The sequence below is a fragment of the Ornithorhynchus anatinus genome, chromosome 8 (assembly GCF_004115215.2).
Source record: "Ornithorhynchus anatinus isolate Pmale09 chromosome 8, mOrnAna1.pri.v4, whole genome shotgun sequence".
Taxonomy (NCBI): domain Eukaryota; kingdom Metazoa; phylum Chordata; class Mammalia; order Monotremata; family Ornithorhynchidae; genus Ornithorhynchus; species Ornithorhynchus anatinus.
In genome coordinates this window covers 66,745,348-66,769,304 of record NC_041735.1, presented here as the reverse complement: position 1 = coordinate 66,769,304, position 23,957 = coordinate 66,745,348, and the positions used below count along the sequence as shown (strand labels likewise).

At 51.1% G+C, this 23,957-nt stretch overlaps 1 protein-coding gene across 3 annotated transcripts in view; it reads right to left on the bottom strand.

Annotated features, from left to right (window-relative positions):
- The window catches only part of THSD7A (thrombospondin type 1 domain containing 7A), a 260,690-nt gene that overhangs the window by 15,465 nt on the left and 221,268 nt on the right, over nt 1-23,957 (bottom strand). For all 3 annotated transcript variants that reach the window (XM_029070443.2, XM_029070444.2, XM_029070445.2), the window contains 7 exons: nt 21,466-21,471; nt 19,300-19,433; nt 14,389-14,542; nt 11,586-11,727; nt 7,552-7,667; nt 3,561-3,678; nt 693-838 (listed from right to left, as the gene is read on the bottom strand). In XM_029070443.2, the coding sequence (XP_028926276.1) occupies nt 693-838; nt 3,561-3,678; nt 7,552-7,667; nt 11,586-11,727; nt 14,389-14,542; nt 19,300-19,433; nt 21,466-21,471 (816 nt within the window). The remainder of the gene's footprint in view (nt 1-692; nt 839-3,560; nt 3,679-7,551; nt 7,668-11,585; nt 11,728-14,388; nt 14,543-19,299; nt 19,434-21,465; nt 21,472-23,957) is intronic.

Genomic DNA, 23,957 nt, shown 5'->3' with positions numbered 1-23,957 from the left:
AGAGGGAGAAGTTTTTGTTTCGTGCGGAGGTCGATACGCAACCACCGGAGGTTTTTAAGAAGGAGAGTGACAGGCCCAGAGCGTCTCTGCAGGAAGATGAGCCGGGCGGCGGAGTGAAGAATAGACCGGAGCGGGGAGAGACGGGAGGAAAGGAGATGAGAGAGCAGGCTGACACAGTAATCTAGCCGGGATATTGCGAGAGCCCGTAGCGGTAAGGTAGCCATCTGGGTGGAGAGGAAAGGGCGGATCTTGGCGATACTATAAAGGCGAGACCGGCAGGTTTTGGTGACGGATCGGATGCGTGGGGTGAACGAGAGAGCCGAGTCAAAGAAGACACCGAGGTCGCGGGCCCGAGAGACGGGAAGGACGGTCGTGCCGTCCACGGTGATAGGGAAGTCAGGGAGAGGACCGGGCTTGGGAGGGAAGATGAGGAACTCGGGTTAGATTCAGCACCGCCACGACCGACGGTCTCAGAGACTGGTCAGACCCAGAGCCGCCACGACCGAAACTCTCAGAGACCGGTCAGACCCAGCAGCGATGTAACGGCTGACCTTGGGGTCTGAGCACTCAAAATCTCCATCGGCTGTTGCCCACCCCAAAAGGCTCCGTAGCTCTGAAACCCCGAAAGGAAAGGCTCTGAAGTTCCTGGATCCAGCCGGTCCCCGCCGCTATCGGCCGGTACCCGCCCGTACCTGCACGGTGCACGGAGACCACGGGCTGTACTGCCAGCGATGACACGGGTTCACCGGGCAGGGCTTGGCCTGCTCCATCTGTGCCGGGCACGGTCTGCCGTCCCCCTGGTGGGGCTGGGTCACCGTCCGCCGGCGGATCATTCTCCCTGGAAGAAGGACAGACGAGAGAAACAGCACGGTGAGGCGTGATTTCCTCAGATGTTGGTAACCTGGAACCCGTCTGGCGGAGGGAGACTTTCTATCAGAATGTTTCTCCTCCATTCTCTCAAGGTGACAGACAATGACTCTCCCTCCCTTTAAAGCCTTATTGCAGGCCCACCTCCTCCAAGAGGCCTTCCCAGACTAAGCCCTCTTTTCCCTTTCTTCCGCTCTCTCTGCGTCGCTCTGACTTGCTCCCTTTATTCATCCCCCTTCCCAGCCCCACAGCACTAAGGTCCAGATCCATCAATTATTTATTTCGATTACTGCCCGCCTTCCGCTCTAGACTGTAATCTTCACGTGGGCAGGGCAAACGTCTACCAGCTCTATTTTATTGTATCGTCCCAAGTGTCTGGTACAGTGCTCTGCCCACAGTAAGCACTCAATAAATATGACTGATTGACTGATATCCTGGTTTCCAAGCTCCCCCGGCATCAGCGGCTCAGTGGAAAGAGCCCGGGCTTCGGAGTCAGAGGTCATGGGTTCGACTCCCGGCTCTGCCACTTGTCAGCTGGGTGACTGTGGGCGAGTCACTTCACTTCTCTATGCCTCAGTTACCTCATCTGTAAAATGGGGATGAAGACTGCGAGCCTCACGTGGGACAACCTGATTACCCTGTATCTCCCCCAGAGCTTAGAACAGTGCTCTGCACATAGTAAGCGCTTAACAAATACCAACATTATTATTTAACCTCTCTGGACTCTGTAAGTGCTGGCCATCTGTGACAGAACTCTGAGCCTCCACTGACATGTCGGGGCCCCGCGAAGACTCCAACCCGCAAATGTCTGTCAGCTGATGGCGTCCGGTTCGAGGAGTTGAGCCGTTCTGATCCGCGAAGGAAAATAATAAATAAGAGTAATAGTACTTGACCAGGATCCGTACCTTTTGGATACATTTTTCAGTGTTATTATGGGCCAAGCACTGATCTAAGCGCCGGGGTGGATACAACCTGAACAGGTTGGACACGGTCCATATCCCACATGGGGCTCACAGCCTTAATCCAACATTTTACAGATGTGGTAACTGAGGCACAGGGAAGTAAAGTGACTTGCCCGAGGTCATACGGCAGACACATGGTAGACCTGGGATTAGAACCCAGGTCCTTCTGATTTCCAGGCCCGGGCTCTAGCCACTAGGCCACACCCGTGGAATCCATCAATCGATAGGAATTTAATAAATCGATCAATGGTATTTATTGAGCGCTTACTGTGGGCCGAGCAGTGCACTAAGTGCTTGGAAGAGTTTAGTACAACAGTTAGTAGACATGTTCCCTGCCCACAAAGAGCTTACAGTCCAGAGACTTGGAAAAGAATATCACTTCGTCAAAGAGCAAGAGGAACTTTCTCTTTACCTTAGTTGCTCAATGAACATTTTCCATGGACAGAGGGTAGTAAAATCAGCAAAGAGCAAAAAGTCAAATAGAATCCATTTTGAGGCTAATTCATCTATGTTGCTTTAAGGGTGGCTTGGGAACCCCTATAGTTCTGAGTGTTCAGATAGGTCATAAAATGACTTGCCCAGGATCACACACAACACTTAGTAAGCACCTAACAGATACCGACGTTATTATTATTACGCCCCTCCGCTTCGCCTTTCAGGCTGCCCACCCTCAAAACCCTCAAAACCCTCTGGCCTGCGGAGAATCCCACACGTCAACCCCTGGCCCACGTCCTCCCGCTGTCCTGGAACGCCTTCCTTCCTCACCGCTGCCAAACTCACTCTCTTCCCCTCTTCAAAACCCTACTTAAAGCTCACCTCTTCCAAGAGGCCTTCCCAGACTGAGCTCCCCCTTTTCCCTCTGCTCCCTCTGCTGCCCCTCTACCCCCGCCTCCCCTCCCCTCAGCTAAGCCCCCTTTTCCCCCCCTTTCCCTCTGCTCCTCCCCCTCTCCCTTCCCCTCCCCTCAGCACTGTGCTCCTCCGCTCAATTGTATATATTTTCATTACCCTATTTATTTTGTTAATGAGATGTACATCATCTTGATTCGATTTATTGCTACTGTTCTTGTCTGTCCGTCTCCCCCGATTAGACTGTCAGCCCGTCAGTGGGCAGGGACCGTCTCTATCTGTTACCGATTTGTACGTTCCAAGCGCTTAGTCCAGTGCTCTGCACATAGTAAGCTCTCAATAAATACTACTGAATGAACAGAGCAGACAAGTGGTGGAGCCGGGATTAGAACTGAGATCCTTCCGAGTCCCAGGCCCGGGCCTTATCCACTAGGCCGCGCGACTTGACCTTGTGGGAATTGGCAATGTTGTGGCTTCCGCAGTGGACACCTGGGCCAGGAAATTCCAGGCTTGAGCCGTAGGAATGCCCAAGGTTCCATCTCCCACCACCCTGAGTGAAACGGCCCATTCTATTCCTCGGGGGGGGCACGCTCTTTTAGATTTGTTTGGTTTTTTTCCCCGTTCCTTCCCCCGGAAGACCGACGTCGAAACTAGTCACGCCACGGGAACTAGGTCGTGATCTTTGACAGGTAATAAGGCGGCGGATCGACCGGCCGCTGCTCCTCTCCGGGCCCGGGAGGTCGCGGCCCAGCCTATGACCTCCACCCAATCTCCCTTTCTGGATGGGCCCTCCCGGCTCCTCCTCTCCACGTCCCGGGGGGGGCGTCCCACCCGTTCCCCTTCCCGAATCCGCTCGCGGGCCGGGCTCCGGCCGACGTTACGCACCCGTGAGCCCGCAGGTGTGGGAGCACGCGGACCACGGGGACCAGTCGGACAGCTGGCAGTTGACGGGGCACTCCACCGTGCAGGACGTGTTCATCGGCCAGCTCTTCTCCAGGACCAGCTGGAAGAGGGAGGCATACGCAGTCAATCGTATTTATTGAGCGCTCACTGTGTGCTGAGCACTGTACTGAGCGCTTGGGGGAGGACAATACGACGATAAACAGACATATTCCCTGCCCACAACGACCGTCGACAGGAGCCCCACGACCTCGCTTTCAAGGGTGCCCCCAAAGCCCCTGCTGCCTTGGGGCGATCCCCGGCCGGTTTTATTCATTCATTCATTCAATCATATTTATTGAGCACTTACTGTGTGCAAAGCGCTGTACCACACGCTGGGGAGAAAACGATAGGACAATAAACCTATGACCCTGTTTATTTTGTTAATGAGGTGTACATCCCCTTGATTCGATTTTTCTTGATAATGTTGTCTTGTTTTTGTTTTGTTCTTTCTTGCTCTGCTGTCTGTCTCCCCCGACTAGACTGTGAGCCCGTCACTGGGCAGGGATTGTCTCTATCTGTTGCCGAATTGTACATTCCCAGCGCTTAGTACAGTGCTCTGCACATAGTAAGCGCTCAATAAATACTACCGAATGAATGAATGAACAGACACGAGGCTGAGTAGAGAACTGATGATATCACGGCTAATAATAACAATAACCGCAAATGAGGTCTTTATTTAAGCGCTTACTATGTGCCAAGCACTCTGCTAAATGCTGGGGTCGATGCACTATATCAGATCAGACGCAGTTTCCTGTCCTCCCTGGAGTTCACGGTCTAAGCGGGAGGGAGAAGGGGTATTTAATCGCCAATGAAGCCATGTTGCCTAGTGGATAAAGCCCGGGCTTGAGAGGCAGAAGGATCTCAGTTCCAATCCCGCCTCTGCCACGTGTCTTCTGTATGACCTTGGGTAAGTCGTTTCACTTCTCTGGGCCTCAGTTACCTCATCTGTAAAATGGGGATTAAGCCCGGGAGCCCCGGGAAGAAGAGAGACTGTGTCCAAACTGATCAGCTGGTATTTATCTCAGTGCTTAGTACAGTGCTTGGCACAAAGTAAACCCTTAAATAACACACATGAAAAAAAATCAATCAATCATTCATCGGTCTATGTTGAACGCTTCTTGTGTGCAGAGCAGTGTACTAAGATAGCTTGGGAGAGTAATAATAATGTGGGTATTTGTTAAGCGCTTACTATGTGCAGAGCACTGTTCTAAGCGCTGGGGTAGACACAGAGTAATCAGGTTGTCCCACGCGAGGCTCACAGTCTTTATCCCCATTTTACGGATGAGGGAACTGAGGCACAGAGAAGTGAAGTGACTTGTCCACAGTCACACAGCTGACGAGTGGCAGAGCCGGGATTCGAATCCATGACCTCTGACTCCCAAGCCCGGGCTCTTTCCACTGAGCCACGCTGTTGGTAGGTGCTATCTCTGACCACAAGGAGCATCTAATCTACAATCACAGATGGGGACGGTGAGATCCGGAGAAGTTAAGTGACTTGCCTAAGGTCACACCGCAGATGAGGAACTGAGTCCCGGAGAATCGACCGATCAGTCGTATTTACTGAGCGCTTACGTGTGCGGGGCACTGTCGAGAAGCAGCGTGGCTCAGTGGAAAGAGCCCGGGCTTGGGAGTCAGAGATCATGGGTTCGAATCCCGGCTCTGCCGGTTGCCAGCTGTGTGACTTTGGGCAAGTCACTTCACTCAGTTCCCTCATCTGTAATACGGGGATTAAAACTGTGAGCCTCGTGTGGGACAACCTGATTCGCCTGTATCTCCCCCAGCACTTAGAACAGTGCTCTGCACATAGTAAGCGCTTAACAAATATCAACATTATTATTATTATTACTAAGCGGTTGGGAGAGTACAACATAACAGAGTTGGTAGACAAGCTCGCTGCCCACAGGGAGCTTAGATCTAGATGTAGGGCCTGGATCAGAACCAAGGCTCTTTGACCCCAGGCCTGTGTCCTTTCCACCAGGCCGCACTTCTCCTTATTGGTTGGCCAGTGATTTCAGATCTTGGGAATATACGAACACAGTTTGCATTATTTCCTATGAAAAACTATAATCGCTTCAAACACTTCCAGTCAATATTGTATTTTCGTGGTCTCAATTACGAGAGCAAACGGGTATTCGGCTGTATACACGTAAAAGGGCCAGCATGTACGTTAGTGCTGGGGAAATGTTTTTGTTTGTGTTTTGAGTATTTAGAGGGAGGCTTTTCATTCATTCAGTAGTATTTATTGAGCGCTTACTATGTGCAGAGCACTGTACTAAGCGCTCATGCTTTGGCATTTACGAGAATAAAATCAAAAGAGATTCCCTGGTTCAACTTGTTTCGATATCTTCCCCCCTCCCTAGACCTCAAACTCTTTGAGGTCAAGGACCGTGCCTGCCAGATAAAGACAGAGGGACATATGGTGAGGAGGTGAAAAAAAAATAATGATAATGATGGCGTTTGTTAAGCGCTTACTATGTGCAAAGCACTGTTCTAAGCGCTTGGAGGGGGGATACAAGGTGATCGGATTGTCCCACGTGGGGCTCCCAATCTTAATCCCCATTTTACAGATGAGGTAACTGAGGCACGGAGAAGTGAAGCGACTTATCCAGAGTCACACAGCTGACAAGTGGCAGAGCCGGGATTAGAACCCACGACCTCCCAAGCCCGAGCTCTTTCCACTAAGCCACGCTTCTTCCCTGAATTATCCATAATTACATCAATTCATCAGGGAAGGGTTCCCGGATGAGACGTGATTTCAGGAGGGCTTTGAAGATGGGGAGATCTGTGGTCTGTCAGCTCTAGAGAGGGATAGTTCTGGGCAAGGAACTAGGCGTGCAAGGCCGAGGGCTCAGCAGCATGTGTCTGTTTATTCTTAACTTGTGCTCTCCAAAGCGCTTAGAAACGAGCGCCAAAGTCCACTGAAATCAAACGCCTCGGCATGGCTGATTCGGGCGTTTCCCACAATCTCCATCGTGCCGAAAAGACGACGAGCCTCCCAGCGAAGATTCATCCAGTCATTCATTCATTCAGGCATATTTACTGAGCGCTTACTGTGCACAGAGCACTGGGGAAGCAGCGTGGCTCAGCGGAAAGAGCCTGGGCTTCGGAGTCAGAGGCCATGGGTTCGACTCCCGGCTCTGCCGCTCTTCAGCTGTGTGACTGTGGGCGAGTCACTTCGCTTCTCTGGGCCTCAGTTCCCTCATCTGTAAAATGGGGGTTAACTGGGAGCCTCACGTGGGACAACCTGATTACCTTGTATCTACCCCAGCGCTTAGAACGGCGCCCTGCACATAGTAAGCGCTTAACAAATACCAACATTATTATTACTACGCACTTGGAAAATCCAATTCGGCAACAGATAGAGACAATCCCTGCCCAACAAGGGGTTCAGAGTCTAGAAAGGGGGAGATGGCCAACAAAACAAGTAGACAAGCATCGATAACATCCAAATGAATAGATTTATAGATCTATACAAATCATGAATAAAATAAAAAGCATAATAAATGTGTAAATATACACAAGTGCTGTGGGGCGGGGAGGGTGGGTAGAGCAGAGGGAGGGAGGGAGTAAGGGAGCAGTAGAAGCAGCGTGGCTTAATAGAAAGATCCCGGGCTTGGGAGTCAGAGGTCATGGGTTCTAATCCCGGCTCTGCCACTCGTCCGCTGTGTGACTTTGGGCGAGTCACTTCCCTTCTCTGTGCCTCAGTTCCCTCATCCGGAAAACGGGGATGAAGACTGCGAGCCTCACGTGGGATAACCTGATGACCCTGTATCTACCCCAGCGCTTAGAACAGTATTTGGCACATAGTAAGCACTTAACAAATACCGACATTATTATTATTATTAGGGGCGATGGGGAGAGTGCTCACCCCTCCCTCCCCCGGCCCCAACCTGGGCCAGGGCAGCTCCCGGAGAGTCGGCCGACGTCCACTCACCTCCGCACAGAACCTCAGGTCAACCGAGCGCCCGTCGCTACGCACGCAGTCCAGCATCCGGACCTTCACCCCGCTGCCGCACACGGCCTTGTCGCTCAGCCGGCACGTGCTCCAGTCTGAAAGCGAAAGGCAGCCGCTCAGGACCTGGGTTCTAGTCATTCATTCATTCAATAGTATTTATTGAGCGCTTACTATGTGCAGAGCACTGTACTAAGCGCTTGGAATGGACAAATCGGTAATAGAGACAGTCCCCGCCCCTTGACGCGCTTACGGTCCAACCGGGGGAGACGGACAGACAAAAACAATAGCAGTAAATAGAATCAAGAACAGAATTCTAATCCTTCCTTCCTTCATTCGATCATATTTATTGAGTGCTTATTGTGTGCAGAGCACTGTACTAAGCACTTGAAAGGTACAATTCAGCAACAGATAGAGACAATCCCTGCCCACAACAGGCTCACAGTCTAGAAGGGGGTGACAGATATCAAAACAAGAAAACAGGCGTCAACAGCATCAATATAAATAGAATTATAGGTATATACACCTCATTAATAAAATGAACAGAATTATAAATCTGTATATATATACACACCCAAGTGCTGTGGGGAGGGAAGGGGGTAGAGCAGAGGGAGCGAGTGGGGGCGATGGGGAGGGGAGAGGGAGCAGAGGGAAAGGGAGGCTTAGTCCAGAAAGGCCTCAATCCCAGCTCTGCCTCTTGTCTGCCGGGTGACCCTGGCCAAGTCACTTCACTTCTCAGTTCCTTCATCCATAAAATGGGGATTAAGACTAAAAGCCCCATGTGGGATAGCGTCTGTGTCCAACCTGATTAACTTGTATCTACCCCAGCACCCAGAACAATGCTTGACGCATAGCAAGCGCTTAACAAGTACCGTTTAATTGTTATTGTTATTACTGGAATATACTCCCTGAACTCTTCTTCCAAAACTCTGGCAAAACAGGGGTTCTCACGAACGCTGACTCTTTCCACATCAATGACCATTCATTCAATAGAATTTATTGAGCGCTTACTATGTGCAGAGCACTGTACTAAGCGCTTGGAATGAACAAGTCGGCCACAGGTAGAGACGGCCCCTGCCGTTTGACGGGCTTACGGTCTAATCGGGGGAGACGGACGGACGAGGACGATGGCGATGAATAGAGTCGAGGGGAAGAACGTCGCGTAAAAACCGATGGCGACTAAATAGAATCGAGGCGATGTACATTTCATGAGCAAAATAATCATCATCACCTGGGCCTTTTCACAGTGGGAGAAGAATTGTCTCGCCTTATGCCGTCGAGTCATCTCCAGCCCAGAGTGACATCGCGGACACATCTCTCCCAGAACTCCCCGCTCTACGTCTGCCATCGTTCTGGCAGTGGATCCACAGAGTTTTCTTGGTCGCCTCTTTCCGCACAGTAAACTCCAGTCTCCACCCTCAACTCTCTCCCACGCCGCTGCTGCCCAGCACGGGGGAGTTTTGACTTGTAGCAGAAGGCCTGCCACTCGCTAGCCACTGGCCAAGCTAGGAATGGAATGGGTATAATAATGTCGGTATTTGTTAAGCGCTTACTACGTGCAGAGCACTGTTCTAAGCTCTGGGGGAGATACAGGGTCATCAGGTTGTCCCACGTGAGGCTCACAGTCTTCATCCCCATTTGACAGATGAGGGAACTGAGGCCCAGAGAAGTGAAGTGGCTTGCCCACAGTCACACAGCTGACGAGTGGCAGAGCCGGGATTCGAACCCATGACCCCTGACTCCCAAGCCCGGACTCTTTCCACTGAGCCACGCTGCTTCTCAAGGCACCCCTTTCTCCATGCCCTCCACAGACTGCAAATTTCAGGGGCGAGGCTGTTTTTTAAAGAATTAAAAACCTTTCCCAAGAGGTTTCCCATTCACCCAGTGGGCGGCCCCCGAATGAACTGATCTATTCTTGAATTTCTCGCTTTTGTTTCATCACATTAGACTCGCGGGATGTTCTCTTTTTCATAATGTACCCCAAAAACCATCCTGTCTCCACTGGGAATGAACAGCTTGGAAAAAAAAAAGATCTAACTGTAGAATCTCCCAGTATTAAGTTAGAAAATACCATAAACAAGACCCCATCCCGTCTTATTTTTCTCCACCACACTGGTGGGAACGAGAAGAGAAACTGCAGCATAAGGCCACTTGAACCTCTGAAAAGCCAGGCCTACGTAGCCAGCCACCGCTGTGGACTCTGAATCACGAAGGCAAATTCTGCTCCTCTAACCACAGTTTCCCCCGTCAGGGTCGCATCTGGAGAGTTTCCAGTCCTCTACCAGTTTCGACTACTGGGGGGAGAGTCAGGCAGAGGCATAATCTGTTCCATTCCTAGCTCGGGCAGCGGCCAGCCAGTGGAAGGCAATCTGCTACAAATCAAAACTCTCCCGTGCTGGGCAGCAGCGGCACGGGAGAGTCGAGAGAGGAGACTCCAGTTTTACCGCGTGGAAGGAGGCGATGGTAAACCACTTCCGGATTTTGACCAAGGAAACTCTCCGGATCCGCTACCAGAACGATGGCGGATGGAAACTGGGGCTCTCTGGGAGAGACGTGTCCATGGCATCGCTATGGGTCGGAGACGACTCGACGGCATAAGGCAAGACGAGCCACGGTTCCCTGTTCACTTTTGTTTTTATTTTGTGTCTTGTGTTCCTGTCCTGGTCTCTTCTGCTCTTTTCATGTTTTAGGATTACATGGTTCCCAGTGTATCCAATGTCGACTGGGACAGGAACTGTGTCTAATTCCCTCCTGTTTACTATTTCCCATCACTTACTACACTGCTCCGTGCCCAATTAGTGCTTCATAAATACAATTACTGCTACGTCCTAATGATAACAACAATAATTATAGCATTTGTTCAGAGCTTACTCTGTGCCAAGCATTGCCATATGCACTGGTTTTGATACAAGGTAATCAGGTTGGTCACAGCCCCAGTCCCCCATGGAGCTCTCGGTCTCAAACCCCATTTTACAGCTACGGTAACTGAGTCCCAGAAAAGTGAAGTGACTTGCCCAAGGTCACTCGGCAGACAAGTGGAAGAGCCAAAATTAGAACCCATAACCTGACTTCCAGGCTTAGGCTCTATCCCTTACACTAAGCTCTTCTCTAGTTTTTCTATTACAACCACTACCTTATGGGCGATGGGAAAGGGCCACAGGTCCCTGATAGGATCGACTTCCCATGTTGGTGGTGAATTCCTTTCTACCCACTTTCTTCTCCCACCCCAGCTCATGCTCTTCATAATAATAATAATAATGTTGGTATTTGTTAAGCGCTCACTATGTGCCGAGCACTGTTCTAAGCGCTGGGGTAGACACAGGGGAATCAGGTCGTCCCACGTGGGGCTCACAGTCTTAGTCCCCATTTTACAGATGAGGGAACTGAGGCACAGAGAAGTGAAGTGACTTGCCCACAGTCACACAGCTGACAAGTGGCAGAGCTGGGATTCGAACTCATGAGCCCTGACTCCAAAGCCCGTGCTCTTTCCAATGAGCCACGCTGCTTCTTCATCCCTTTCAAGTAACCTACTCACTGTGCCTTCCTCTAGTCTCTCCCGCTGCTGACCTCTAGCTCACACCCTTCCTCCTGCTTGGGTATTTGTTCAGCATTTACTATGTGCCAGACACCCTACTGAGCGGTGGAGCAGGTCCAGGATAACCAGGTTGGATACAGTCCATGCCCCACAGTGCGTTCCTCCCATTTTTTGCAGATGAGGTAACTGAGGCCCAGAGAAGCGAAGTGACTCGCCTAAGGTCACACAGCAGACAAGTGGCGGAGCCAGGCCTGGAAGCTTTTGACCTCCAGATCCGGACTCTATCCACTCCCCCAGGAGTTCGCTAGTGTTTCGCACTAAGTTCTTCCAGAAATGGACGCGGAGCTAATCCTGCCGGACATCACGTTCATTCTGTACCACGGAGTGCTCTGGTTGGACCCCAGAAAAGGCCCCCCGTCTCCCCCAGCCCCCCAGATCCCACACACAGACACACACAGACACACACAAAGAGACAGCCCACCTGTGACGTTGTAATCGTAGTGGTAACAGTTTTTGTTGAGGCTACAGGGCTCCCGTTGGATCCCCTGAGGACAGGCCCTCCCTTCGTCGGGGTGTCTGATGGGATCTGCCGATCTCTGCCGGAAGCTGGTCTGGTTGCAGGGCTTTTTTGGGAGGAGGAGGAGGAGGAGGAAGAGTGAGACGAACGGGTCCCTAATGAGGCTGGGCGAGCTGGGCTCCACGGCTTAAAGGTGCCTGATCGCCCCGTCAAGGGGCCCTGTAACCTCACGCTTCGCTCCTCCGACGCCAACCTACTTACTGGACTCCGATCTCGTCTATCTCGCCGCCGACCCCTAGCCCAGGTCCCGCCCCTTGCCCGGAACCCTCTCCCCCTTCGTATCCGACGGACCACGGCTCTCCCCACCTTCGAAGCATTATTGAAATCACACCTCCTTCAACAGGCCTTCTCCGACTGAGACCTCATTTCTCCTCACCACTCTCCTTTCTACATCGTCTTTGCACGCGGATCTGGAGAGAAGCAGCTTGGCTTCGTGGATTGAGCACGGGCCTGGGAGTCAGACGGACCTATAGTTGGTTTCTTTATCTACTTATTTATGTTTTTATATTAATGTCTGTCTCCCCCGCTAGACTGTAAGCTACTGAGCATCGGGCTTGGGAGTCAGAAGGACCTATAATCGATGTATTTATTTATTTATTTATTTATTTGTTTGTTTGTTTGTTTATGTTTTTATATTAATGTCTGTCTCCCCCTCTAGACTGTAAGCTCACTGTGGGCAGGAATGTGTCTTTTGGTTGTTATACTGTACTCTCCCAAGCACTCAGTATAGTGCTTTGCACATAGTAAACTCTCAATAAATATGAATGAATGAATGAATGGGTTCTAATCCCGGCTCTGCACTTGTCTTCTGTGTGACCTCGGGCAAGTCACTTCACTTCTCTGGGCCTCAGTTCCCTCAACCGTAAAATGGGAATTAAGACTCCGAGCCCAATGTGGGCCATGGGCTGTGTCCAACCTGATTAGCTCGTATCTACCCCAGCGCTTCGAACACTGCTTGACTCATAGAAAGCGTTTAACAAATCCCGTCACTATAGAGAAGCAGCGGTGGCTTAGTGGCAAGAGCCCGGGCTTGGGAGTCAGAGGTCGTGGGTTCTAATCCCGGCTCCATCACTTCTTAGCTGTGTGACTTTGGGCAAGTCACTTCACTGGACCTCAGTTGCCTCATCTGGAAAATGGGGATTAAGACTGTGAGCCCCACATGGGACAACCTGATTACCTTGTACCTACCCCAGCACTTAGAACAGTGCTTGGCACATAGTAAGAGCTTAACAAATACCATTATTATTATTATTTCCCCTTAAGCCCTTGATAGTCACTAACCCCCTTAGCATTTGACAGTACATTCTCTGCAGGTCTCATTTTTTTTGGTCAGTGTCAGGACTTAAAAGCAACTTCTCTTCTTCCTCCTGTCTGTCATTCATTTCACAGCTGTCTTCCCTGTTCGACTGGAAGCTCTTTAAGGGCAGGAGTCATGTCTTCTCCCCCTGTTTCAGTCTTTCAAATGTTTAGCGCTGTATTCTGTAGTAATAGTGGCATGCATTGTGTCTGTTTATTGTTGTACTGTACTCTCCCAAGGGCTTAGTCCAGTGCTCTGCACACAGTAAGCTCTCAGTAAATACAACTGAATGTACTGAGTGTTCACATGGTACAATACATTGCATTAGGAAGTACGGCAGAGTGAGGTAGAATATTTCCTGTCCACGAGGAGCTTATATTCTAATGGAGGATACAACGCTTTAACGAGGGAGGAACAGAGTGGCTGAGTGGAAAGAGCCTGGACATTAGAGCCTGAGGACTGGGGTTCTAATCCCGGCTCTCCCACTTGACTGCCGGGTGATCTTGAGCAAGCCATTTTACTTCTCCATGTCTCAGTTTTCTCATCCGTTGTCCTTCCTTCTGCTTAGACTGTGAGCCCCGTGTCGGGAAGGGACTGTGTCTGGCCTGAGTATCTTGTGTGTGCCCCAGCATTTAGTACGTTCCTTGGCACAAAGTTAACACTTAACAAATGTCACCATTATCATTATTCTACTTATTATTTTTATCATCATCATCAATGAGCACTGAAACTTTTATGACTAGAAAGGTCAAATACAAGCAAATCATGCTGGCATAATAATAATAATGATAATAATGGTAATTGTGGTATTTGTTAAGTGCTTACTATGTACCAGCCCCTCTTCTAAGCGCTGGGGTGGATACAAGCAAATTGGGTTGGACCCAGTCCCTGTCCTACATAGGGCTCACAGTCTTAATCCCCATTTTACAGATGAGATAACCGAGGCATAGAGAAGTTAAGTGAATTGCCCAAAGTCACACAGCAGACAAGTGGAGGAGACAGAATTAGAACCCAGATCCTTCTGAGTCCCAGGCCCATGCTCTACCCACTAGGCCATGCTGCTTCTCTCCACAGACACGTCTGTCCTAAAGATGATGGAAAAAGATCCTAAGCGATCGAGGAGATGATACAGCTTGGGGGTACATGGAAAGCCTGTTGGAAGTGTTGGGAATTAAGGAGGGATCCGAAGGTGGGGAGAGCCTTGGGGAGGGAGGGAATTCCAAGCTGGGAGAATGGCATGGCTGAGGGGATGGAAGCGGGACGGAGCGAGGGCCGGCCGGAAGGTCGGCTTGGGAGCAACCACGATGGCCACTCCAAGATGGCGACTCGCGGAACAGTGGGACCAGAGTTCAGAGAGACAAGGAGGGCCCGGGTGGCAGAGAGAGAGGACACCTCGGGACACCCACTTACCAACGAGCATCTACTCCACGGGCCCCACTCCGACATGACACAGTCCTCCGGACAGGGCAACTTGCACTCCCTGGACCCCAGGGGCATCTCCTCCGGGTCACACAGGTAGTCCTCTACGTGGTCCGAAGGTCCGTCCACCGTGTTCTGCATGCACCTGCGGGAGAACTCGGGCAGGTGAGGATGTGGACAATAGCAGCCGAAGCTCCCTCCGGGAGCCGGGAGAGCCTCATTCATTCGTTCGTTCATTCAACTGTAGTTACTGAGCGCTTACTATGAGCAGAGCACTGGACTAAGCGCTTGGGAGAGGACAATCGAACAATAAACAGACACCTGCCCCGGCCACAACCAGCTGACAGTCTAGAGGGAGAGTAAATACAAGCAAACCAGATGGGACCCAGTCCCTGTCCCACATAGGGCTCACAGACTTCATCCTCGTTTTAGAGATGAGGGAACTGAGGCGAGGGAACTGAGAAGCAGCATGGCGCAGTGGATAGAGCACGGGCCTGGGAATCAGCAGGTCATGGGTTCTAATCTCAGCTCCGCCACTCGTCAGTTGGGTCACCTCGGACAAGTCGCGTCACTTCTCTGGGCCTCAGTTACCTCATCTGTAAAATGTGGATTGAGACCGGGAGTCCCACAGGGAACAGGGACTGTGTCCAACCCAATTTGCTCGTATCCACCCCAGCGCTTAGTACAGTGCCCGCCACAGAGTAAGCGCTTAACAAATACCATAATTATTATTATTGAGAAGTTGAGTGACTCGCTCAACGTCACACAGCAGACAAGTGGCAGAGGCAGGATTAGAAGCCAGGTCCTTCCGGCGGTTCTCAGGCCCGGGCTCCATCCACTAGGCCACACTGCGTCCTTTTCCATCATCCGATTCAACCCGATAACCAAAACATCCCTGGGGGAAAAAGCAATGTTTTCTCTCAAGGAGGCACCCTCAAGGGTCTTTGCCCCTCACCCCTTTGCTTCATTCTGCTTCCTCAGATGATACCGATGATTTTATCCCTGGCCAAGGACCAGTTTGAGATTTCATTCCTCCATTCATTCGGTAGTATTTATTGAGCGCTTACCGTGTGCCGAGAACTGTACTCGGCGCTTGGAAAGTACAGTACAGCAATAAAGAGAGACAATCCCTGCCCACAACGGGCTCACAGTCTAGAAGAGGGGAGACGGTGTCTCCAAAGGTGTCCCCGGTTAGACTGTGAGATCCCGACTAGACTGTGAGCCCGTCATTGGGCAGGGATTGTCTCTATCTGTTGCCAAACTGTACCTTCCAAGCGCTTAGTACAGTGCTCTGCACATAGTAAGCGCTCAATAAATACTATTAAATGAATGAATTCCAGTTTAGGAGCTCTCTTCAACCACCTGTAACCTTTTGCCCCTTCCTTCAGTCATAGAGTCAGTCAGCAAAAGGCAAGGGGACGGAGTCAAGGATGTGATGTGGACGACGACTGACGTGATTGGGTGCTGCTTGGGGAGGGGTCCCCCCAAAATATTCCAGCCTTTGCTCAATTGGAAACCAACTTCCCCTTCCTCACTGATGTCTCCCCCTCTAGACTGTAAGCTCACCGTGGGCAGCTAATGTGTCTATTTATTATTGCACTGTACTCTCCTAAGCATTAGTCCAGTGCTTCGCACACAGTAAATGCTCAATAAATACAATTGAATGAATCAATAGCACTTCCTGATCTGGACCAGACGCGGTTTATATTGTCCTTCGGTGAGCATTCTTTCTTTCAATCCTATTTATTGAGTGCTTATTGTGTGCAGAGCACTGTACTAAGCACTTGGGAGAGTACAATATTGCAGCGAGCAGACACATTCCTGCCCACAACGAGTCACAGTCCAGAGGGGGAGACAGACATTAATATAAGTAAATAAATAGATGGATAAATAAATAGTAGCTATTGTAGTAGCAGCAGTATTAGTATAATAATAATAATAGTGGTATTTTTTAGGTGCTTACTATGTGCCAGGCACTGTACTAAGCACTGGGGTAGATACAAGTAATGCTGGGAGAACTCTGTTTTACAATTTATTTTCACCCTTGTCATTTCTTTGAGCAATTTCTTTGGAAAATGGTTTAAAAACTCACAGTCCTGGGGCTGTGGCAGAATAGTGTCCGGCTTTCACCTTTAACACTTAACTATCGGGCCTGGGAGTCAGAAGGACCTGGGTTCTAATCCTGGCTCCGCCACATGTCTGGGCCCCTCCCCCCCCCCCCCCCGAACGCCCCTTCATGTCTAATTCTATTAACACGGGCCTACCATAAGACTTTGAAGGGCGGGGGGGAGAGTCAGTTAGTCAGATAGTACAGTGCCTGACACACCGTGAGCATAATCATAAGTACTATTTAAAAAAAGTTAGTTTTCACCACTAAATTCCTGGATAAAATGGCAACCATTTGGCCATTTAACCCCCATTCTACAGATGAGGTAAAGAAGTAATTTGCCCCAAGGTCACACAACAGACAAGTGGCGGAGCCGGGATTAGAACCCAGGTCCTTCTGATTCCCAGGCCCGGGTTCTATGCACCGGGCCACGCTGCTTCTCTATGCTTCTGAGGCAAAGCCCTGAGGCGAGAAAAAGTTTGACGCTGGATGAATTCCTTCCCCTGCCTGAATGGGAAAATCGAAGCAAGGCTTTTGATCCCACTAAAGCTCCTCACGCAGTAGCCTCAAAGGCTCACCTCTCACTCTAGCTGCTGGGGATCAGGACACAAGTCGCCCTGACAAAAGAAAATGAAAATAGCAACCTTCTTTGAGGACAGCCCGAACTTTGCGGGTGGCATCTATTTTCCCACACGGTTTACAATTTCACAAGCTCCGCGAAGTTCACCTCTCAGCTAATGCAACAGGACCCGGGAGCCTTGAAGCTTCCGAATTCTCTGGCTTGAGGAACCGACAACGTGTAGAAAGGATTAAATCTTCGAATCACCCGCCGCGCCAGGCTGCGCGTAACAAATCCGCAGGACTCTTCCGGGGAGCTCGCTGGCCTTTCATTACAGGAGACCTGAGCTTGAGGTTGAGTTTATCTGCTCCCGTGCACGAACAGAGCGTTTGGATCTCGGGCTTAGCGTGAAGGAGAGTCTTTCGGAATCCTTTCGCTCGCTGGCACGGGCGGGGATCGGTTTCCTGCCGGAAGGAGAGTCGTCACCCAGAAAATGGGAGCCCGCGGGTTAATCCTCCGGCTTTCTTCCTTCAGGAGAAAGAATTCTGGCACCAGGAGGATCGATTTCGAGATTTTGCCGTCTCCAGTTCCACCGGAGACAGGAGGAGCTAATACTACTAAGCTATCACAGCTGCTATTCGCCTGGGAGTCCGTCGTGGGCAGGCACCGTCTCTCCTTATTGCTGTACTGTACTCTCCAACTGCTCAGTACAGTGCTCTGCACACGGTGAGCGCTCAATAAATATCATCGAATGAGTGAATGAATGAATGTTACTATTCCTACTGCTGCTGATCTGCAAAATGGGGATTCGATACCCGTTCTCCCTCCGACTCAGACTATAAGCCCCATGTAGGAAGCGTGGCCTAGTGGATAGAGCCCGGGTCTGGGAGTAGAGGGACCTGGGTTCTAAGCCCGGCTCCGCCACCTCTCTGCTGGGAGACCTCGAGCAAGTCACTTCCCTTCTCTGTGCCTCAGTTCTCTCATCTGTAAAATGGGTTTAAGACCGTGAGCCCCAAGTGGGACGGGGACTGGGTCCAACCTGATTAACATAGATTTGTCTTAGCGTTTAGTGCAGTGGTTGGCACTGTGAGAAGCAGCGCACGAGAGAAGTAGCGCTGAACAAATGCCATAAATACTGTTAATTCTCGTTCTGGTATTTGTTAAGATCGTACCATGTGTCAGGAGCCAGGAGCTGTACTAAGCGCTGGGGTGGATGCAAACAAAAAGGGTGACTGACAGTCACTTCTGAGTCATTAGAACAGTCCCGGGCACATGGTGAGTGCTTAACAAATACCATCATTGTTATTATTATTATGGGCAGGAAAAGACGGCCCCTTGTCACCCCACTGCATCTATTAAGTGCTTAACAAATACCATAGTAAGCACATAGTAAGCGCTTAACAGATACCGTAATTATTATTATTATTATCTGTTACCCACAATTCCTGGCTCTGCTTGCGTTTCTCCCTCTTAGTGTCCCGCTCTCCCCGTCCCCAGGATTATAGGGCGGATGATCACAATACTCTGATCATCCTTGATCTGATCGCAATACTCTTGCGGAAGTACAAACTCCCAGGAAGGAAGGAAGATGATGAGGAAATGGACAATTCCTCTCCCCCCTGGCTTTGTACCCTCTGACCTCCTGGGGATGATCCAGTTCTAACTGCTTTTTTCCCCGGCTCCCACTCCCTTCTGCATCATCTTCGCATTTGGATCTGGCCATTTGTAATTTCCCCCCACCCCCAGCCCCTCTGCTCTTACACACATATCATTAAATTATTATAAATTACTTATCTATGTTAACGTCTGTCTCCCCCCTAGACTGTAAACTCATTACGGACAGGGACCGTGTCCACTAATTCTGTGGGATTGTCCTCTTCCAAGCGCTCGGTACAGCGCTATGCATATAACAGGAAGCAGCACGGCTTAGTGGATTGACTGTGGGCCTGGGAGGGAGAAGGACCCGGGTTCTAATCCCGGCTCTGTCGCCGTCTGCTGTGTGACTTCGGGCAAGCCACCTCACTTCTCTGGGCCTCAGTTCCTTTATCTGTAAAATGGGGATTAGGATTCTGAGCCCCACGTTGGACTGTGTCCAATCCGATTAGCTTAGATCCAGCCCAGCGCTGACTGCAGTGCCTGGCACAGAGTAGGCACTCGACAAATACCGTAAAACCAACCAATCCACCAACGAGAAGCACTCAGTAGATAGCGTCGGTTGACGGAGCTTCTGGGTTACCTCACTTTTCGGGTCTGGACGCCCTCTCCGCAGTTGTCCTTCATGTCCACGACGGTCACCTTGCAGACGCTCCAGGGCTCGGCGATCCAGATGTACTGGCCGCAGTCGCTGTGACACGGGACCACCTCGTACACCTGGAAACCGGACCCCCCGCCCACCCACCCACACGCACGAAGGCTGAGTCGATCCCCCCATCCGCAGGGTGGGAGTGGGGGATACGGGGGCCGGCCCGAGGGGAGGAGGAAGCGGATGGATCGATGGCCGCGGGGTGGCCTTCGGGGGGTGTTCAGTCTACTGAGCCCCAAGAAACAGTGTTGCCTAATGGAAAGAGCCCAGGCCTGAAAGCCGGGAGACCTAGGTGCTAATCCAGGCCCCACTCCTTGCCTGCTGTGTGACCTGGGGCAAGTCGCTTCACTTCTCCGTGCCTCGGTTTCCTCTATCCACTAGATTTTAAGTTTTCTGAGGGAAGGGATCATGTCTTCCAACTCTATCTTGCCCAAGTGTCTAGTATATACTCGACATACAGTAGGTACTCAATAAATGACACTGACCGATTGATCCTACCCCGGTGCTTAGCGCCGTGCTTGACAAATACCACTATTATTATTATTATTATTATTGTCATTTTTCTCCCACAGCTAGTATTCTGTATGAAGTTTGCACCTCCAAGTAGTAAACTTTATTTCCTGGGTGTGACTGGAGTTAAACAAATAACCAGGCAGTACAGCCATGAAGCAAAGTCATTCATTCAGTCGTATTTATTCGGCACTTACTGCGTGCACAGCGCTGTAGTGCGCACTTGGGAAAATACGCTACCATAGAGCTTACCACTGGGGAGAGAAAGCTGTTTTAAATCCTGCTCACACTGCCTACAGAGTGTGTCTCCCAGTGGGGTTGAGCTCGGGAAAAGTGTCAGTCGATCAATGTGGTAGTAAGAAAAATAATAATTACGCTATTTATTAAGCGCTTACTATGCGCCAGGCACTGTACTAAGCGCTGGGGTGGATACAAGCAGCTGGGGGTTGGACGCAGTCCCCGTCCCACATGGGGCTCACAGTTTCAATCTGCATTTTATAGATGAGGTAACTGAGGCCTAGAGAAGTGAAGTGACCCAAGATGAGTGGAGGAGTCGGGATTAGAACCCATGACCTTCCGACTCCCAGGCCCGTGCCCTATCCACTACGCCATGTTGCTTCTGACTGCTTACTGTGGGCAGAGCACTGTTCTAAGCGCATCGGAGAGACCAAGAGAGTTATTAAACCCTGTTTCTGCCCTTAGATTTTACCGCTTAGCTGGGGGCTGGGACGGCCCTTCAGGAGTCAATCAATCAATGCTATTTACTGAGCACTCACTGAGAAGCGTGCCGAGTGCTTGGGAGAGTCCCATACGATCAAGCCGGTAGATCCCTCCCTACCAGGAGCTTTATAGTCTAGAGGGAGAGACTGGGAGGAAGTGACTTACCCAAGGGCACACAGCAGGCCCAGATAGAGCTATGAAGCTGTATCGTGGGACTCCCGATCCTATGCTCTTTCCGCCAGGCCTCACTGCTTCCTCCGGAAGCGTTAAAGTCGGTCTTCCCTCTGACTCTGACGGCACCACTGGCTCTCCTGAGCTAGTCCCCTGTGGGCGGCGGAGCTTCCGGGTGGGCGTCCCCCGACATCACTCCCAGAAAACCACAGCAAAGCCCAGCAATGGGAAATCTGTCCCTCCTCTGAATGGAAATCGAGGTCATCCCCAAATCACCCAGGAAGCAGAGCGGCTTCGGGAGTGAATAGAGCCCGGTTGAAGGAGTCGGAAGGACCTGGGTTCTAATCCCGGCTCTGCCGTTTCTCTGCCGTGTGACCTCGAGCATGTCACTTCTCTGTGCCGCAGTTCCCTCATCTGTAAAATGGGGATTAAGCCTGTAAACTCCATGTGGGATGGGGACTGATTTTTTTGTGTCTACCCCTCCACGTAGGACATGGAAGGTGTCCAACCTGATTTTTTTGTACCCACCCCTGCGCTTAGTACGTAGTAAGCGTTTAACGAATACCGTAAACAAAGGTCATATCCCTCCCGAGGAGAATCCCAGAGGCCAGCTATGGCCCCTCGAGCGGGAGAAGACGGGAATCAAAATGGTGGGCTGAAGGAGAAGTAGAGAGGGACCGACAGGAGGCTGAATCTTACCTGAGCCTAGAGAGAGCAGGAACAGGAACGGGAGCAAAGGAACAAAGGGAGAGAAAGCAGAGAGAGCCGTCAACAACTCGGGAAACAACACATGGACCGTTGGTTATCAGTCAATCAGTCAGTCAACAGCACCTACTGAGCGCTTTCCATGTGCAGAATACTGCACTAAGCGCTCAGGAGAGTTACAATACAACATACAACAATAGAGAAGCAGCTTGGTCCGGTGGATAGATTCCTTTCGGGAATCAGAAGGACCTGGGTTCTAATCCCCCGTCCACCACTTGTCCGCTGGTTGACCTCAGGCGAATCACTTCACTTCTCGGGGCCTCAGTTCCCTCATCTGTAAAATGGAGATTAAGACGGTGAGCCCCACACGGGACGGGGACTGCGTCCAACCTGATTATCTCGTATCTACCCCAGCGCCGAGGACAGTGCCTGGCACATAATAAGCAATTAACAAATAGCACGGAAAAGAAAATAACCGACACATTCCCTGCCCACAGCGAGATTACAGTCTAGAGGGGACAGATGGCTTTATGCTTGTCGTGGGCAGGGAATGTGTCTGGTCACTGCACGTTGTATATTGTACTCTGCCAAGTGCTTAGAACAGTGCTATGCACACAGTAAATGCTCAATAAATACGATCGAATGAGTGGAGAAATGAAATGGCTGAGGGCACAAACCAGCCCCCTCCCCTCTAAGGCCTCCACTGGGGGATGGCCGCAGCCTGTCCGTGGCTCGGAAGCGGCGCCCGCGGCCTCAGGGGCCGGGATTGGCCGCAGCTTCGGAGGATCGCCGCCCTTCTCGGGGTTGGCTTCTTGGATGTCCGGTTGAATGAAGACTTGCCTTCCGGGCACCTACACGCAGACCCTGCCACCGTCTGCGGACGCGTCGCCCTTAGATTTCTCCACCCTCTTTCAGAGTCCTCCTCGGGCCCGGAAGCCGGGAGCAACTCCGTGAGGCGAGGACGGTCCTCAGGGACCAGATCTCCGGCCTCCCCGGGACCGCAATCCCCCCGCAATCCGGGTTGGGATCGGCAGTGATGGGGGTCGTCTGTGGTTCCCAGGATTATTGGGGAGCCCGGGGCCGGGAGAGACAGTAGAGGGCGGCAGCAGTCCACCGATGTTGGTGTTGGGAGCCTTCCCGAGCCCGTCCTTCCACCAGAAGCCGGGGATGCTCGCGGAAGAGGAAGGGCGAGCGCGGAAGACCGCTTTCTTTGTGGAACAGCCGCCCACTGAGAAACGCAGAATTATTCCCCGGCCCGTAGGTGTCCTTGCCCTCGGGGTTTCCAGTAGGTTCAGTGGGACACACACAGCACGCGGAAAAAAGCAGCACGGCCCAGCGGATACAGCGCCGGCCCTGGAATCGGAGAACCTGGGTTCTAATCCCGGCTCCGCCGCTCGTCTGCTGTGTGGCCTAGGACAGGTCACTTCAGTCGGTCCACTGTATTTATTGAGCGCTTAATGTCTGCAGAGCACACACTTCTCTGGGCCTCGGTTACCTCAGTCCCGGAAGATGGGGATTAAGATTGTGAACCCATATGGGACATGGACCGTGTCCAACCTGATTAGCTGCTATCTCAGCGCTCAGTACAGTGCCTGGCACATAGTAAGTGCTTAGCAAACACTCATCTCTAGATAGCTCGTTGCAGGCAGGGATGTGTCTGTTGTTATACTGTCTCTCCCAAGCGCTTAGTTCAGTGCTTTGCGTAGAGTTAGTGCACAGTAAATACGACGGAATGAAATACCGTAAAAAGAAGCCACTGGGTTAGACTGACTCAGGGCCCTTTCTGTAGGCAAAATACTTCATAATCTTAAATCACTTGATATACAAACTTGCTGTCGAAGCTCACTTTTAATTTCTTTCAACCCTAACCCTTATTTTTGTTTAATCTTGGCCCCCGATGAGCATGACGAAGCTCAGCTATAATATTTATTCTGTGAGGTAGAAAGTCGCATAATCTCTCTCCGGTCTTATCAAATCCCCTCCGGGAGCCCTTGAAAATATCATGCCCGATTTCAACTCCAAATAAGAAGCCAGACGTGCACCTGAGCCAGACAGAGGTCCAAATTCATTTGAAAGGCATGATGGAGAGTTCAGAGGTGGTAAATTGCAGTTCGGGGCGACGGTCTGATGAAAGCAAAAACGAAACGAAACAAAACCCCGGGGCACTTTTATAGCTTGGACCTTCCCACTCCATGGAGCAGCTCGGGGTGATTTTTTCTCGCCGCCTCCAACCTGCTCATTTCTCCACCCTTTGTGATTTAAGCTCAGGTGGCAGGAGGGGATAATTGGAGTCTCCTTCTGAGCGCCTAGTTTAACCATTAAGGCCCACTAAATCTGGGATTCGGCTGAGCGGCGGGGAAGAGAAAGGGGAGGGAGGCGGAGAGGAGGGTTGTCGTGGAGAGAGTTTCTCTGGACCCGAAGGGTGCGAAGGGGAGGGGATCCCTAAGGGGCATTCGCTTTCCAATCCAGACTCTGTCCCGGAGCAC